This window comes from Drosophila albomicans, chromosome 2R (assembly GCF_009650485.2).
Source record: "Drosophila albomicans strain 15112-1751.03 chromosome 2R, ASM965048v2, whole genome shotgun sequence".
Classification (NCBI taxonomy): Eukaryota; Metazoa; Arthropoda; class Insecta; order Diptera; family Drosophilidae; genus Drosophila; species Drosophila albomicans.
In genome coordinates this window covers 5,200,866-5,220,584 of record NC_047631.2, presented here as the reverse complement: position 1 = coordinate 5,220,584, position 19,719 = coordinate 5,200,866, and the positions used below count along the sequence as shown (strand labels likewise).

At 36.7% G+C, this 19,719-nt stretch overlaps 1 protein-coding gene and 1 pseudogene across 1 annotated transcript; both read right to left on the bottom strand.

Moving 5' to 3' along the window:
• Positions 1 to 12,128: 12,128 nt before the first annotated feature.
• Positions 12,129 to 12,413, bottom strand: LOC117576904 (neuropeptide-like protein 31). The gene has a single exon (XM_034262041.2). The coding sequence runs from the start codon at positions 12,411 to 12,413 to the stop codon at positions 12,129 to 12,131; it is 285 nt and encodes a 94-aa protein (XP_034117932.2).
• A 3,971-nt stretch (positions 12,414 to 16,384) lies between these two features.
• LOC117576902 (probable cytochrome P450 313a4) lies at positions 16,385 to 18,246 on the bottom strand (annotated as a pseudogene).
• Between the last annotated feature and the right edge of the window lie 1,473 nt (positions 18,247 to 19,719).

Genomic DNA, 19,719 nt, shown 5'->3' with positions numbered 1-19,719 from the left:
AGCTCCGTTTGAGTGGAAATCATCGCTCGCAGTCGCACACACAGCCTGCTGCCTGCTGGCTGCTCTCACTCACTCTCTCTCTTTCGTTGTCTCTTTGGTGGCGGGGCAAGACCTTCAATGCGTTTGGCTGATTTGCTCACTGGCGCTCCGTTTACCACCACCACCAAAAGAACTGCCACCACCACCACCACAATTCTCATCTCACAATCACACACATGCTTACACAATTGCGCTCTCTGCTCTTTTTCGTTGAGTGAAACTCTCCCTGAACTCTCCTGCTCATTGGATTTGGCTGTGGGCTTTGGCCGTCCAACAAGAACTCGTTCTCTCGCCTTCTGTTTGCTTTCTTGTTGCTGATAGATTTTGTTCGTTCGTTCTTTCGTTCTTATGTTGTTGTCGTTGTTTTGTGGGCTTATTAGTTCCCAGTTGGCGCATCTGTTAGCTGCCTTTCTGTTAATGTTCTTATCTATCCACCCATACTACTACTTCTACTCTTCTTTAGTTTCTTAATTTGGGCCATGACTTTAAAATGAGCTCCACCTATCCAACAAAAAAAGCAAAGTTGATAAAACATTTTGTCGAATAGGTTTTCTGGTTGGTTGATTAAAGTCTGGTGTTTACTGTTCTCTACTTTTGCCCTTATCTCCAGCCAGCAGCTAAGTAAGTAATGGCCGATCTGAAAAGCATACATACATACATATATGCATATATCACAAGCTCTTTCCGATTGGCTACTTTATAGATAAGCTAAAAAACACGCTTGACAATGTGTGGACTTTGAGACTACGTAGATAGTAAATTATTATTCCCGTAATTTCCGAAATTGTATCAACTAGGAGAATTTCTGAGAATCGAACTGAGATTAGAATTGCTTGAATTATCTATTTCTATCTATATTTGCACTAATCAAAAATTATTGCAGAAAAATTTACAATATATTTATTTTTGACTTTTTAAATTGGCTTAAAAAGATCTGTTTTTGTATGAAGTTGAAGAAAGGAAGCTTAAAGTAAAATAAAATTAAAAACAACTCGATAAATTCTTCACAAAAGTTTTTCTTGTAGAATTTAAGCATCAAAATAATAGTTCTGAATATTTAAAAATTAATTTTAAAGTATTTCTTTCTGTCTATTTTAAGAATACTATATATCAATATTAAAATGAACTTTAAAGTATTCCTTGCTGGCAGTAAGAGTACTTTTCTCGATACCGTTACTTGGGGGCATTCGCCCCCTAAACGCAGTACTGAAGCCCATTGAATGTTCTGTGTCTACAAAAAAATGGGAATGATATTTTATGCTAATTGGATAAGGTGTTCGCATCGGAGGGTCGCGACATGCAATACGAGTAGGCGCTACTTGAAAAGTGCCAAAACATGAAATCATAACTTAATTTGATTTTAACGAGCCTTCGTCACTCCCCCTCTTCCTTTGCTACCTTCATACAATGTGCAATGAAATCTGCAGTTGGGAATGCTAACAGCTTTCAATTACAGACGCCAACATACATTTTTGTATAGCATTATGGAATTAGCATTTTGTTGCAATTTGCACGCAAAGAGCGTAGAAATTGAAAATTTAAATGGCTCTATTGCAATAGGGCCTAAACAATTCTTAGCCACGCGAACTCAGCACATCATTTGTCTTCAAGAGAGAAATTGTCAGGGAAAGAGGGAGTTGCAACTGTCAGTACAAGTGCGAGTGCGACTGTTGATATATTGGAAAAGTGTCGCCCCAGTTGAGGGGCCAAATAGTGACACGCCACTTGGTACTATTGCCTCTGAGAGGGGGCGTTCCGAGGTAGGGTAAATGTGCATGCAGTGCAAACGTTCAATTGGATGATCAAGGAGCAACTGGCCATTTGAGCAGAGGGTGGGGGGAGCCACTGCAGTCGTTGCTACTAATAAGACAACGCACAGCAGCAAGTTGAGTTGGTTTCCAATAAGCGCCGTTCAATTCACTCAACATGTTTCGTCAAGTTTCGTTGAGTCGTTTGCCTTCTCACGTACATCGCTCTTCTCTCATGCGCGCTTACACACACACACACACACACACAAGCGCTCTCTCACTCAAACGCGATTGCTGGCAACGCCCACTGTAGCTCTTGCTCGCTTGCACTGTCGCAGCATCTATCTTTGTCGCACTCGCCAGCTAAGTGTGCGAGCTTATCATTAACTGTATCGGAATTCGCTTTCTGTCTGCTCTCTTCAAAGTAGAAAAACAAAAAAAACAGAAATAGAGAATACCAAGTGGAAGAAGCTAAAAATGTTGAGTTTGCTTTTTATTAACACCGCTAGATGTCTCTCTCTGGCACCCATTAAAGTCTAATTCAATTGGATTTGGATGCTGTCGCTGTCGTTGTGCCCCAACACCCCAAATAAAAGAGAGAAAAAACACAGTAGAACTAATGAAAAAAAGAAAAACGTTCAAGAGTTATGGGGCGCCACCGCATCCTGCTGCCATTTTTTGCGTCCTGCTTGCGCCTTTGCCATTGCTTTTGAACCTAATCTCGTGGTTCTCGGCACCTCTTGTTAGTGCCTCGTATGTTATTCGTGTACACACGCACACACACACACTTATGCATTCACTGCAGTCCTCCCGGTCCACCCTCCCGCTATTGGCAATCCATTGTCGTTGTCGTGCTCTGCGCAGAGTTCGCGCAGCCAGCCAGCACCTCCACCCTTTTGGGTTAAATACTGACAACCCCATTTGAGCGCCTCTTTGCACTCGCTGCTTTGGCTCCTAACCCACAACTTTGCCATCATGTTGGCAACTGGCCAGTTTCCCTTCCTTCTTTACCCCCAAACCTCCTTTGCGTGCCTCTGCCCATTCTATTCATCATCCTCTTCTTCGGATTCTTCTTCTGTTTTTCTGTTTTTTTTTTTTTGCCCAGTTTGCTGAGGCTGATGCTTGGACAGTTCATTGAAAGTAGGTGGCTGTCCGGAACATGTTCTCTTTAAATATAATCTCTCTGCGAGTATGTGTACCGTTAAGCACAGTGATTTTACAATGCTCTGAGACTTTAATGTATGATATCATTGTTATTTATTTTATTTTTATGTTTTTACGCTATTGCACATTTTTTAACTGAGAAATTTGGATTTAAATTACACAAGTATTTCCTTTTTAAGTAATTCTCCTTCTTATATGTTTTCATTTAACCGTGATACAAGATAATACCGCACAAAGATTAATCTTGTATTAAACTTAATTATTAATTATTGTTTTCAAGTTTCTCTGTATTTTAATGTGTTTTAATAAGTGCTTGAAATTTTCAAACCACATTTTTGTACTTTATTAATAGTATGGGTAATTTTTTTTTAATTTTCAAGCTTTAATATAGATTTAATTATTATTAACTTTACCAAATTATATATATTTGTATAAAAAAAAACACTTTTTTATATCTTGCATATTAAGTTCCTTTTGTAGTTTCGATTTTATTAGATTACAAATATTATAATCACATAAGATATAATATTATAGCTAAATTAGATTAGAGATTGTAAAAGAAGATTCGAATGATTCAAGGATTTTGTTGCCTAAATCTATTAAAATATTTAAGGTTTATTTTGGTATTCTATTCCTCAAACAGGGTTAATTTGACAACTAATATTAAATGCAACTTATAAAAAATAAATCTGAAAATTCTTGATTTTATAAACGGTTTTTTCACAACGTAATATCAGATGAAAAAATAAATAAATTTTCTTATCAGCAAAAATGGGAATTGAACCAAGGTACATAACATATTTGGAAAATTATGTGATTGCATGTAAAATTACTTGTTAGAAACTGCAACATTGAAAGCAAACTACAAGCTACGTATGTACATATATAAGTGTGGTACATTGTATGCATATAGTACACCGATCTGTATACAAAAGTGCAGCTTTAAAAGTAGCATGGAAACTTTTCATATTTACACACCTTAACTGGGAGCAGTTTACAGTTCCGTGTAAATAGTTGGATGCAATTGTACGGATGTGTGCAGCAGGGACTCGGGCAGGAAGAGCACTTACATAACTCTCATGCACACAGCTACTGATACAAATACTATGTAGTACACACAGCTGTGGATACACACATTCTGCAGATACACGTACTTAGACTTTGCACAAACCCTGCTGCTTTCAGTGGCAGACAAAGAAAACTTCGAACTCCTCCTCTCACTCTCTCGCTGGTTCCTCCCGCGCAAGCAACTGGCATATAATTTACATTGTTGCTTGTTTCCTTTAACATCGCACCCTCCCAGCCCCGCCCCCTCTGGCTTTTCATCCGCCTGCTCCCATTTGGCGAGCAGTGCAAACTTTTACATTGATAAATTTTTAGTAATTCTTCTTTGGGTGCGACGAGTCGCGTTGCTTGTTTTTCATTTTGGGGCAAGTTGTGGGCGCACTCTGTGGCAAGGCAAGGACTTTATGAATAAGTGCTAAAATGCCAGAGTCCAGGACCGCAATGGACCGGGCCATGTCATCCTGGTTAAACTGACGAGCAGCAGCATCAGAAGCATACCATCTGCCCCCTCCCCCGTTGTGCTACAGAAAAAAACATTTTTTTTATTTGCTTGTTGTTTTAGCTTGATGATTCATTGGGAAAAGCAGAAAGCGGAGCTGCCGCCGGAAAATGAACCAAACTGTATTCGCGCACTCTTTCGCTATTTTCGAAAAACACACACAGCACCCACAGACCCACACACACACACACACTCACGCACTCACACAGCCAAACAAATTGCCATTTGAAATGAAAACCCTCAGACGAAAGTTTGTCAACTCAATATAGTTGATGGCTCTTCGTCTCGATGATGGATTTTGTTTTACACTGTGCAACAAAGTTCGACAGTGTGGAATGAAAACGAAGTATGCTGCAGATTTGATAGTTACGAATTTAATACCATTGTATAGGAGCAATATAACAGTACAACCGGAATGCTAAGCAACAAAAATATACATTAGGACTTAAGTTGGCAGAACTTCGTTGCCTGTCATTGTACTTATTCATTAAATATTTGTGTATTTAATTATAATCCATATTGAAATACAAAATGATAACCATGGCTAGCTTTATAAGATAATAAAATATCTCCTTTAAAATGTAAAAATATTTTTGACAATAATGAAATACTTAATTGAAATAAAACAAAGTGTATATCATTGTATCGATAGCTGATATAGAATACAAGCTTTTAGGTAAAGAAATAACATGAATGACCAATAAGAAATGAATGCAATTTTGAAGCCTTTTTCGCCCCATCGAACGGAATACATTGCAACAACATGGAAGTAATTTAGGGGTATCAAATGCCAACCAAACGTATGCACTTTTACGTATGTATATAACATTCTTTATACATACATCGTCTATATATGTATTTACGTACATATCTGTGAGTGCTCCCCCAGAAATGTATTTCGAGCGCGCATGTCAAAAGGTCACTTGAACGCCAGTTTTTGTATACATATGTGTGTATGTGTGTGTGGCAGTAATTACATGCGAGCCTCCCCTTTTAGTATGAGCAACTAAAGCGCTCCATTTTATTTATGTGTCTGACAACCCCCATCCAGACCGATGGAGCATGAATTCCATTTACGAGTACTTCTCAAATCTCCGACCCGATTCCCGCTGCCCCTTTTCTCCATCTCTGTTTGGCTCTGTGCATGCGTGTAGTATTGTCCAAGGCCCTATGAATTAAACATTTGCGATAAAAGGCTGACACATGGGTAGCTGGGGTAATACGAGTAAGTAGGAGAATTCCGAGCTGGACGAATGGAACATGTCACAAATCATTAGCACATATTCAAATCGGGAACCAGAGGTCAGTCAAATGGGGCGGAGTCCCAAGCACAAAGTAAATAGCTCTAGTGCTTGCTTTTCGACCGACAAGAAAAACATTTTCGAATGCATATTTTTGACCTTAAAAACTTTGCCTAATTGCGGCTACAGTCAAACACAGACAAAGGTCAGAGGCTGCTAGGAAGACGCACAAGACCAAAAAACACAATGCAAAAGGATCTCATCTAATGCAGATGCTGATGCTGATGCTGGACACTCAGGTACAGATTGAAGACGAACTCGAGTGTCCAAGACTGACCCCGTGATATAAGAAAATTAACCTTTGTGTTGTGGACGACGATCGTCCTAGCGACGATCGTTGACAAGTTCAACCCCCAAGGAACTGCGTCCTGGACCCTCGCAATGGTCAGTAAAATCAATTTTCAGTTTTGCGTAAATTTTCTGCTTGATTTTCTTGAATTTTTACACATTTTAATAAAGGGTTCCGCATTGGATTTACCTGGATTGTCTCGTGTTTTGAGTCTTGAATCTCGAGCAGCAATTGGGGGTTGATTTTTGGGTCGATTTTATACGCATTTCATCTGCATTTATTCAGCGTTTTTGCATACGGCGAGACAAGCCAAGATTTTTGGAGATTTGTCCTTTCTGGTCAGCGTGGGAATCGCTACCGAGGGATATTGGTCAGCGTCAGCTTGCAAAGGACCTTAATCCGATTTTAATGAAGCGCAACGTTTTGCGGTCTGCTGAATTTATGCGTCTTTTCCGTGCTGTTTTCATTTTGGTCATTTATTTTAGAGCATGCATTGAAACAATTTTCTTTCTGAGGTTTCCTTAACGTTCTCATACTATATACGTGTCCGAAAGAAAGCACGAAATTGTTAAGGATTATATTCTGAAGTTAAAGAAATGCGGTTATTATTTTACGAGCTAAAATTCAAATTTCAATTTTAATGAAGCAAAGCTTCTGATATTATTCAAATGCATTAAGCGCATTGATGATAAATTTCTTGTATCCTTTGTACACCAGTATGATAATATATATATTAGAATTGTAAAATTTAAAAACGAAAACAAGTTTTTGGCTGAAATCATATAATATTAAGAACAATTGCTTTAATTTAAAAATGGGTTTAAGCTTGTAATGTAGATTTCGACTTTTTGTTAAATTTGAAATAAAATAAATTAAAACAAATTTATAAGATCTTTTTGAAGACGAATAAAAATTGCAAGACTTGTTTAACAGTAAAAACAAAGCAAGTCGAAGTGCGAAGTTTAGACAATAATTTGATAGCTCAACATCGATTAACATTGAACGCACTTATGACTCTTTGGTTTCTCTAGTGTTAGCTGAAATTCAATGCGATGAGTGAAGTTAGTGTGGTTGTTGTTGTTGTTGTTACGAGTATGTGGATGCTTTGGATGCGATAATTAAGCAGTCAAAGTCAAACGATGGGAGTCTGGGACCATCGAAAATGTTATGTTTCATCTCAGGCAACAGCAACAGCAGCAGCAGCAACAGCAGCAGCGCAACAATGGCAACTCATTTCACCCGGTTAGAGTTTGATGAATGATCTCATCAGCGAGGTGTCGGCCCGAACACAGTCGATGATTGGCTTCAAGATGTGGCACAAAGACAGACACTGAGACTGAAGCTAAGACTGAGTTGTGATGTGGCCCCCGTACGCTGATGAGCCTCATTTGTGGCAAAGTGTGTAAAATTTAAAATTTAATAATTAACAATTGTTTTTTAATACCACGGCAGCAAATCTGGAAACTCGGCTCAAATTACTTTCGCCCAAGCAGTTTGGTAGCTGTCAATCGTCGGCATCAGTTGGCTTCGATTGTCCTATTTTGGACCCGACGCCACAGCCCCAACGCACCGAGATCTCTTTGTTAGGCATGATTAATGATGCGAAATTATGAACTCGCTTGTTCTAAGTGACGTGCTGCAAATGTGGCAGGGGCAGAGACAGAGACAGAGTCAGAGGCAGAGCCAGCGGCAAAGGGAAGGGTAAGGTCAAAGGCAGAGGCAAGCACAGAGTCACCAGCTGGAAGAGCCTCTGTGGCAGTGGAAGTGGAGCGAAGGCAAATCGGGGCAGATCGGGGCAAAAGATGTTGTGAGTAGTTTTGTTAATCGGTTAAAGAAAAATGACTTCATTAAATTCATTAGCGCCCATGTGTGAAATTCGTTCAATTGATACTCGATGGTTAACCTTTGGCTGTAAGCTTGGTCATAATGGGATAGAAAGATTATCTGTTTAGAAAACTTATGAAATTGTAAAACAAATGCAAATAAATAAAGTCTTGACTTTTTCCATATAAACGCTCTGCCGTCAGGTGTGCTAATTATTACAATGTGCACATTAAGTTTTCCCTGTAGTCGTAACTCTTCAATTGCATTTCGGGTTTTCCCCATACAAAAAAGTGTTACCACTAAATCAGGAAAGCAAGTTGCTTATCTATTTCAATAAGATATTAATATCTTCTAGCCTGCTTTACCCACTCCAGTTGCCATCAAGTCGCATTAAGTTTACCACACACTGGCCTCATTTAGTTGCACCTTTCATGGCCCGTTTACCCAGTGATGAGCTAACCACACAAGCAATGGAGAACGTTCAGGCTGGAAACCTAATCGTACAATGATTTCCCTGGCTTTTGGCTATTTACTCACACAAAGACCATGGGAAAATCAATACGCAAAAGTCAGTTGGGCAACCGACTGCAAGTAAATGTGCTACATAGATGGATTTACATGGATTGTGGCTGTGTCTGAGTCTAAGACTGAGACTGTGCCTGCGACTAAAACTGGACGTGGACCATAAGTCATCGACATTGATAGCCATCAATCGCAGCCGCTTTCCGTTGCTCTAGCCACAAAGCTGCACAACTCGCGCGAAGTGTAACTACAATTAGTCGGAGGCTGAGAGACTCAGACCCAAAGACTCGGGATCGGGAACTGAGTCAGAGATAGTTTTGCCAGTTGGCCAAGAGGCAAGTTGGAGCCAACACTCGTACTCACACATCCACACACGGTTGCATGAAAATCTTTTGGTTCGTTACGTTACTCCAACGCATTTTCCAAAACTTGGTAATTTTTCTTATTGCACTGCAACGGCGCGTCGGCTGTCTTGGCAACCAGCCACAGTCAGCCAGTCAGTCAGTCAGCCAGCTTCGGTCTCCAACTCCCCGTTTCGTACGTCACTTTGTCAGTTAGTCAGTCAAGTCAGTCAGTTGGGACGTTTGGAAACGTCTTGTCTGTGCTGTGCTGTGCTCTGTTGACGGCTTCAGAAGTCTGCGGCTCGTTGAACCTTTTTAACCGTTGCTTGGTCAAGAGTTGTTAACCATATTAAAGTGTTCAATGATTAATTACACGCGTCCAAGATTAATTGAAATCAATCAAAGCTGAAGTTAACTAATGGCAACACGTTTGTAATCTCCTCTTACCATATCCAGCACTCTCCTCTCATCCGATCCGTTGTATGCACGCCTGGAATTTCTTATACTATATCACCGAGTCTCACATGCTGTACTCCTACTCTTCTCCTGGCCACAATCACATACCACACAATCACACATTCGTTTTTCATGCCGCATACATAAATGAATTTATTTATTTCTATGGGTTTATTCTCCCGCTCCTTTCCTTTTATTCCCATGCTTAATTACAATTAGAGCTCTGTAGGTTAACCGTCCAAATACTCGTAACAAGTTGGCAGCTGAGTATGTGTATCAGCAAAAGTAAGAGTAGTTCCCAGCGATTCTTCTTTCATTCAATTTATTGCCATTATTAATTTATGCGCAGGTTTTGTTAATTATAAATAGCTTCTACTGCAAAATAGAAAAAATCTGTAAGATCTTTCTCAAGTTTTGGACAATCGATAGTAGAAGCAACAATAGGAAATATCGTATCTAACCAACATTTTTCTTCATCGATACTTAAATATCGGTTAGTCGATAACGAATCAAATGATAGGTGACTGTTAATTGATCATAACAAAATATTCTTCGATTATTTAGTAGATATGTACATTTATGAGTGCTCAACACATATTTTAATACTTTTATTGGAATATATTTCCCGTTAAACCTAGTCATTTTGCCAGTGAATGTGAAGATAATTATTTTCTAATAATTAATACGTATATGTAAAAATAATCATCAAGTATTTCACGGCTTTGCAAAACATATTCAACAGATATTCGCTTCATGCAATTGAGACCACAACGCAGCACGTGTCTCGTACAAAAGTGTAAACTTTAAAATCCTCCACTAATGAAAATTAAAATTTGGTAATCATGTGAGATACACATATAAAATCACACACACACACACAGGACGGAACACATAGACACAATCTGATTAAGGCAAGTAATATCAATTGGCTGACAGTATGCTAAATTATGGATTATGCCCCTGGGGCGACAATCCGCATATCGGTTACAATGTGCCCACATACCGCACGTGACACAGGAGCTTGCGCATTGCAGCCGTAATCGTAACCGACTCGTTTCCTTCCGCCAAAACACCTCGTCACAAAGGCCTCATTGAGGAGCGGAAGCAGTCGGAGGACGAAACGAATCAGCGGTAAGAGTCGGAAGAGAGGAAGGAGAAGGAGGACTTGTTAAGCCATTGCCTCAACTCTGTCCACATGTGCTTAATTATAATTACACAATTTTAATATCAAAACATGCCCGACTCGAAAGTCTTTCAAGCGAGCCAGGAAGCCAGCTCATGTCCACGCTGAGGTTCAGTTTCAGGTTGAGGTTTAGGTCCAACCTTTAACTAACTCTAAGCGGCCGAACTGGGGGTTGTTGAGTTGTTGGCTTGTTGCTGACGTTTGTCAGGTTTGCGTTGAAAAGGCGAAAAATGATGAATGAAATACGACGATTTTCAATGACAACAAGCGAGCAAGCAACCCCCGGACTCAAGCAACTGAGCTATAGTACATGCCTGACAGGTTCACCCACACCCATCCACCTTCTGGTCACACCTCACTCCAGCACGCACACTTTGAGCTTTGATTGAGCATATCCGGTGGGATTAATGGGGGGATGTTTGCGGTTATTTATGCCCACAAGTCAGTTTGTCAGGAATCGGCGTAGCCAGGCTACCTTTGCCTTCTCTTTCGCTCTGCCTCCCTCCTTCTCTACACCGCATCGTTCAGCCAACCGAAAAATATTAGCTTTTATGATATTGATAGAAGCCGATGTCTATTGACAATTAAACAATAGCACAACCACAAGGGGCGGTTCTCGGTCCTGGGTCCTTGGTCCTCTTCTTTTTTGGGGGTAAGTACTTGCTAGTTAGCTGGGCGTTCTTATTGCCACAACAAACCTACGAACTCAAGCACCCATATGGCTCACAGGGCAACTCCGATAACCATCTAATGTATTGCTGAATTTGGCGCTAAATTAATATGCAGCCCCGTTCTGCGGCTGAGTTTGCACATAATTTGCTGAGAGCTGTATGTTTATTAGCTGGATTATTAAGTCGTTAATATAATCTGGATGTATTAAGAGCATGGCATGATTCGGGTTTGTTGCGGTCTCACTGCATATGCCGCAAATTTTATTCAAAGCAAATCAAATTTTATAAGAGTAGTTTTTATCGCCAGAGTCCGATAGATATGACAAAAGTAAGGAAAGGGCGTTGCACAAACTAGCACAGCAACAGAAAAGAGATCATTTTAAAAAACGAACAATAGGTATTTAGTTTGTTTTAACATGACAACAGTTGCTCAAGAAATAACAAACAAGGTGACAGAAGCGGAGACAGGACCAAAGGTCATCTAATAAAAAATTCCAATGATAATTATGACAATCGTACGTGATAATTGCAGCAACACAAAGACCAAAGACCCTCCCACACACACTCGTACACCTACACGTTCCCCCAGCACTTTGTGTATGTCTGCAAATGCTCAAGAAAAGCGATGCCGACTCGTGACAGCTCTGGAACATAAACAAACAGACGGCACAGACAAACTTCTAATTAGTAGGTAGAGATATACACAGTTCCAGTTCCGAAAATGTTTTGGGGTCTGAGCAGATGGAGATGTGCAGGGAAGTATTAATAAATATATGAAGATTTGTTGGTGTTTATTTTTAAAATGTTGTCTACTAGACATTGAGGCATCAGGCACGCACACTAAGATGTGTGTGGAGGTCAACATATTGCAATGGGCGAGGTCAAGTTTTGGTCCATTTACTGTGATAATTTTGGAGTGCACCACGTGTTCTCGTTCAATTTGGTTGGATATTTCACATCGATATGAGCTCAAAAATCACAAACACCGTTGTATAAATTCTCACTGGGACTTTATTGTGCAACATTTTAACCATAGAAACCGCCGGGGAATCCATATCTGCCATAACCGCCATAACCGCCGTATCCTCCAAAGCCACCAAAGCCATGATGACGATGACCATAGCCGCCATAGCCGGGTCCAAAACCATAGGGTCTTCCAAAGCCTCCATAGCCTCCATATCCACCATAGCCTCCAAATCCAGGACCAAAGAACTGGCGTTTAGTACGCACTAGCTGCTCCTGTTGGTCCTCGGCATACGCCAGAGACAATAGGACGCCAACGATCAAAGCGAAGAATATGAAAGCGCGCATTTTGGTTTATTTAATTCACTCGACGAGATACGATATTTGCAAAATTTTAATTCGAACTGTGCTCAACCAAGTGTCGAGAATTGGCTTTTATAGTTCGCAGTTGTGTCATTTATCGTCTTGATATTAATGAAATTCAAGAACAATCTCTGTAGAATTCCCCAATTGTTTACCTAAATCAGATGCTAAACTCGTTTCTCGCTGAATGTGTAAACAAAAACAATACCCGATGTCCACTTAATCTTGTTGATGTTTCTTTTTATTTGTGGTGTGGCTTTAGTTTTGACGAAATAAACGTTTTGAAACCCAGAAAAAAATAAAAAACGAGTTCAGATATACTTTCAGAGGTATAGCCCCATGAACATTGAGCTCAAATTAATAAGTGTTTATTTATGTTCGGCTTAGGCAAATTTACAAATATCTATTCTAGATATGCTAACATGTGATTTAAAGTCATCTCTTAGAATTCTTTTTTAGAAGTATTTAGTATAAGTAATTAAGAAATCAGTATAACTCTGGATAAAATGTTATTATTATGATAAGATCTGTGAATCTGTGATTCATTCACTGTTTCCAGTTTCCGCAAAGAGGCAAACTGGTTGCCATAACTGTGGGCAAGGTATTAATGCAAATAAGCTGCAAAACCATTTCATAAATTAGTCTAATATCCGAATTTAATTTGATTCAAGTAATAAAACGAAGATAAAAGTTAAGTAACATTATTTAATTAGCGTAGCATATGTGCGAATCTCTCCTTTTAATAAAGTTTTAGATAAAAACTTTTAACTATATTCAGTATAATTTAAAAATTTTTGCATTTATTAATTTTTGTTATTCATATCAAAGAATTAAAATAAGTTAAAATTTTTAAGTCGACTAAGCGAGAAATAATAATTTAAAACGCTCAGATGAAATGTGAGTAGGTCTTCTACAGTCAAAACTTACTCTAACTGTTCCTAATTTTTAGAATATTTTAGTCACTACGAAATACAGTGGGACAAATAATTTAAAATATAGCGCAAACTCGTCAAAAGGCGAGGAATGGAAGTGAATGATTTCTATAAAGAGACGTAAACCCGCAAACAGGTGTGAAAATATATTTTTGTCACTCACGATTCAATTGTTTTTGGTTTTCTTTATCAAAGCGAAGATTTAGTATATTAGTTGAACATTAACACGGAAGCTGGAAGACTTTCAAATATTTAACAGAACCACATATATCGTTTAAGGTAAGCACAAAATCATGTTTATGCTTGGAAACTCCCAAAGTGATCAATGACTCGATGCTAAGCAGAAGCATATTAAATTACCACAATAACCGAAAAAACAAATATTCTTTTGTTGTAGCTGTCTGTCCGAGTGACTTGCTTTGATCTCGTGTATGTTTCTTTTGATATTCGAAGCGATGCGTCAGAAAGATCGCTAAATCGAGACATCCACTTTGTATTACATTCGATTTTGCGCCATAAATCAATGAATGCATGTGAGTTGGACAAGAGAAGCAGATCGATTGTGGATTGTATCACCAACAGCAAAAGAGAGAAAGAGGGAGAGAGAAAGAGAGCCATCAGAGATCATTATTATCATTTATACGCTGATATCCATGGTCGAATACTTTATATACTTTGCACGCGGCTCCAAGTTGTCCGTTGTCCGTTGTCTGTTGTCAGTCCCAAGTCCCAAGTTGCTAGTTGCACATGTGCGGCACAGACATTGATATCTTGACAACGCATTTTCTTATAGCCCGACGAGTTTTCACTTCGATTTTCGATATGTGCCGTTAAGATATTGCTCGCCGAATGTATATATCTCTGTGTGTGTGTGTGTGGTTGTGTATGTGCGGTTGTATGCTTGTGATTTAAGGGTACCGTAAATCACGTCGCTTGTCTAATTTCGTCTCGCTTGAGATTCCCCACATACTTGCCAACTCAATGGAATTATTTCTTCATCTCTTTGGCTTGTCAAGTGCTTCCAGCATAGTCTCCGACTCTGCCCCACAAATGTGGCACATTTTGCACATGTACACATGTATATCTGTGTGTACAAAATGTATGTATCTCTGACTCTCTATCTGCCTCTGACTTTGTATCTGCATCTTTATCTGCAACTGTATCTATGACAAGAGTTTTCTGCCTTGTTTTGTCTGCCTACATTTATCGATAGCTGTTTTGCACTTACAACTGAAGACTTACTTTTGTTGCGCAACTTTTAAATTGTCGTTATAATTGTCTCTCTTTCAGTAACTACACTTAACTGACTTAATATGTCCAAGTCAGATCATTTCCAATGAGTGCCGTTGTCAGTATTTCTCTCGAATGTAATGAACGATCAATAGCTATAATTTAAGTTGTTAGTAGTTTACAAGTTGTTTCATGTTTTAATCATTATGCCATCTAAGCCATCTAGACCTCTGCTTAGTAGTTTATTTGCTTGTATGGTAGTTGATTTGCTCGAGCACAAAAAATGTATTTCTCTAAAGTCATAAAGACATTAAATAGAGAGGTTATTTTTTCATTACACGTTTTGAGATAGAAATTTATTGCAAATTTGTGATTTGTTATTACATTCTAAATCTAACTAGTGATGACAGTACAGCTAATTTATTTATTACTAATCGAGCCCCAATGACTCTAAAACCCGTTACTCAAATTAAATTTTAAGTTGTCGAATTTAATAAAACGGTTATCAACCCATTCAAAATACAAATTCTTTTAAAGTAGAGTACAAAATATAGCAGATTCTTTCTTTGGCTAACAATCTGGTATATTTTGCACTACATAGTATATCTTTAATGTAGGGCCATATCAATATACCAATATATACAATTTTGCAAATTTTTTCAATATTTTTGTGGTATATTATTTTGATATATTTTGCTTTTATTTAAAATGAGTAGCGGGTATCTTTCTTAATTGTTTGTCATATAAAATTACTAAGTTTTAAAAATATAGGTATTTGTAATTGTTAAAAGTCGTCCATTACATTTAACAGATTTTTTACTATTTTAAGAAGATACTCCAATAAATTGGAACATTTTTTTTAGTTTTTTGACTCTGTGTGATATTTATTTTAATTTAAAAAATCGAAAAATAAGTTTTCATGGCTGAAATCTTTTTAAAAATGAAAACTGAATTATTATTTTATAACTCAATTTAATAAAAACAAATTTTAATAATCTTAAGAAATTCAATAGCTTATATTTTTCTAACGTTTTTAGAGAACAGTAGATTCTGTGCACCTTCGAACAAGTTTTATTACACGCTTATATCTAACATATGCACATAAATTAATATATTCACATAAATTGTAAGCAAGCAAACGAAATTTCAATGGATATTTTGCGTTTTTAATTAATATTGAATTTAGATTTTTTTTTTTAATTTATTGAAATACCTTTTGTCAAATGTGATTTACAAATGTCTTAAAGTTGTATTCGGTATTATAACGAGCCTAAAAATACAGGTAAACGAGAAAACCTGTGTCAACACTTACTCAATTACGTTAAACATTTAAGTATAATAATTTAGTGAGAACCAAAGCTCTGGTAATTCAACATTTTTCATATACATTTATTAATTAGATTAATAGCTTCATTTGAATAATGTAATTTTACTCATAACATTATATGCATTATCCGACCTTAATAAATATATTTATGTATAAAAGTAGTTTGAAAGTATGTCGATCGACAATGAACTAGAAACTCTTCGAAAGCGAGTATAAATCTTGTATATATGCATATTAGAATGAACTCCGATATATAATTAATATAATTAATTCGTTACGGAAAATAATAAATTTACTAAAATTTGTACACAATTAATTTGTTATACAAAAAACCAAAACTTCAAATTGGTACAGGATTTTGGAAATCGACTATCTTTCAGTCCAGTACAATTAACTGTACATTTTATATATTATTCTATAGTTGTTATCACTTGACTGCATTCTACTCACTTCTTTTTTTTAGCTAATCCAAAATAAAAATGAACTTAAACTCGACGCTCCAGTTGCAGTCCCGGCATTTCTTTGAATTTAAGTGTAACATAATCAACAACTAATAAATCTTCGAATCGGTAGCTTGTGCTAAATTTAAAATTTCGTAATATTTTGGCCAATGTCAGTTTAATCACCATTATTGAATATTTTGCACCTACAAACATAGAAGTTGAAAGTTAAATAAATTAAAATAAGGATAATATAATTCAATGAATTTGTTCATACCTATACAAGTTCGTTTGCCTTTCAAAAAAGGCAAAAACGCATATGGATGTTTATCTCGTAAATTTGATGGCAGAAAATTATCTGGATTATATTTGTGTGCATCCGGCCCCCAGATGTCTTTACTGCGATGTGTGTGGATAATACTAATGCCAATTTCAAGACCTTTTGGTAGCACAATGCCATTTGAGAGTTTAAAATCATGAGATATTTTACGGGCTGTTATTGGGAATGTTGGCATCAATCTCATGCTTTCATTGATAACCATGCCCAAGTACTCTAGCTTTTGTAGATCCTCATATGCGACTTCAAAGTCTCCAGTATTGGGAAACACCGATTTAATTTCCTCAAAGACTTTTTCCTGATATTCGGGAAACATTGCTAAATTCATCAAAGTATATACCATTGTAAGTGCGGTTGTCTCGAACGCTCCAAAAACGATTGTATTTGATTCTTCCACTACATTTGTATAATTAAATAAACGGTTTCGGAACTGCTCAATTGCAACATCAACAAATGTTATGCTCTGAGTTTTTGCTGTATTATTTTTATAATCACTCTCGAGTTTTGAGACAATTATCTAAAAAGTCGTAATGCATAATTAAATTATGCAATATTGTAAATTTTAATAGCTTACCTTTTTCAGAAATGATTGAATGGTCGACCTGGAATCGTCTACAATTTTTAAAGTTTTACTCCATGGGCGAAAAATATTAAAGTTAATCCAAGGTTTTAAGAATAACACAACCCCTGCTGCAAAAAGACTTTTCAAAAAGACAACATAATAGTTAAAATAATATAAAAATGGTCTGATCTAAAATACCTTTTATATTTATTTACTAGTGTGTCGTTTTGAATCATGTTTTCCTTCTTCACTTCAGATCCCATCGTGGTTTCTGTTAATGAATGTTGTTAATATTATTAACTATTATCTTATTATCTCTGAATTAAATTTCACTTACGAATCGCGGTTCTAAAAGAAAAATTTTGAAATCGAGAAAGTAACTCTTTCTCTCCCTTGCCAACAAATGCGTCCAACTCTTGAACTAATGAACTCGACTCATCATTGAAGATAGTCATAAAGCTGAGCAGGATATTATGTCCAAAAGCAGCATTCAAAACCCTCCGATGTTTGCTCCATATGGGATCTAAAATAGGCAAAATGTAACAAAGCAAAACAAAACGCAGTACAAATATACAAATGCAACATACTATCAAGAGTTAAAATGGCAGAGCCAAGAAGCTGTTGAATAACGCCGAAAACTAAACGACTTTTGTTAATGGCATTGGGTACGGTTAATAATTCCTGAATCAATCTTGGCTCACTGACTATATACATAGGTGTCGGCCCCATCCAAAACAAATATGATGGTCCATACGTGCTCATTAAATTTCCTAAGGTGTTTACGCCTTTAAGTAAAATAAATTAGAAACCATATGGACTATATTTTTATTGCTTACCTTCGTTATTCCATAACTTGTGTAAGCTGCCTAGAATGGGATATCCAATTGGACCAGGTAACTGAAACATCACTCGGTAAAAACCTCGACGTCGCCATAACGAATATATCCAGAGAATCACTAGATAGACGAACAACAGTTGGATGAACAACATGTTATGGACCTTTAGCTTTGAGACATAGAAATATATTGACCGTTTCAGCTCTTCTTCGAAGCTTATATAGGTTTTTAGGGAACAAACGAGATTAGCTGACGGCCTTCAACTTTATTTTGATTTTATATCGAATCTCGACGATAGTTAAAATAGTTAGCAAACCGGTGTTAATGAATAAATATTCAAGCTATGCAAAGGGTATATTATCTTAGTGACAAACGAATCTGTGTTCATTCGCTCTGGTTTTATAGTCAAAAAATGGGTATCAGATATTTCGCGGTTGGGCTCATTCAGGTGTGGATTTCTTAGTTATTGTTAATGGGGATATTGACCGCAACAAGAAATTGACAATACAGTTTTTACATATTTATAAAGTCTATATATATGTTACACACTGATCTGTACAATGCGTACTGGAAAGATTGATTGTGTTACATGTAACATAAATCGAAGAATTATTGCTTAAAATAATTTAAATGAATCATTAAACGTTTATTTTGGAATTTGAGGAAACTGGTAAAGCAGTTAATTTTATTAAAGTTTTCTGATTATGTAATTGCGTTGTTATCGGAGAGCATCAAAGATATTTGGGGGGGACTCGTATTTATAAATATGTATAAGTTAAAGATTATATTAATACTATCATTAAGGATTTTGCTATTTTTTATTTGTATATTAGATATGTGTAGAGTTAGGGTATATCGCTGTCGAGCATTGCTACCGAGACATTATTAATATTTTTGCAATTTTACCATTTTGTCGCGTATCGTAGAATTTATCATTGATTATTTGTAAAAAAAAAAAAAACGCCTGCTCCAGTCGGGTCTTAGCTGGCAATCTGGCATATCTGGTTACTTTATGGTGTATTTTAAATGTAATGGTATATAGACATACCAAATATATCACTCAGTATATTTTTGTATTTTTCAGTACATCCTTTTGCTTTTATTGAAAATGGGTAGTGGGTATCTAGATATACTTATATTATATTACATACAGACTAGTTAAATGCTGATTATTTGGTCGATTGAGCATGATTTTATTTTGCATGAAATGAAATCGATATTCTTTAAATCATAAATAAAATGTCAAAAATAAATTTGACAAATTTGTTCTTAAATTGGAGAATAGTTGAATTTATATATTTTAATTTTTCAAGAATTAATTCAAAATAAGAGCATCCAAAAAGTTTCTTTGTTATTAGAATTAACCAATTGTTAATGTGTGTGAATCTGATCGACTGTTATATACCTGCTATCCATTTTTAATAAAAACAAAATATTGGGTTGTTTAACCTTTGAAATATTCCACACAAATATATTAAACCATTCCATACATTCAAATTATACCATACAATGCAAAATATATATATATAAATGTTTACCAATGGAATTAAACCCCTGCAGATTTATATGAATATTTGATTTAAAGTTATTTATTGGAAAAGTTCTTAGTTTGTTATCAATAAATATG

Coding starts and splice junctions, on each gene's coding strand:
- LOC117576904 (XM_034262041.2), bottom strand. CDS start 12,413: ATGCGCGCTTTCATATTCTTCGCTTTGATCGTTGGCGTCCTATTGTCT.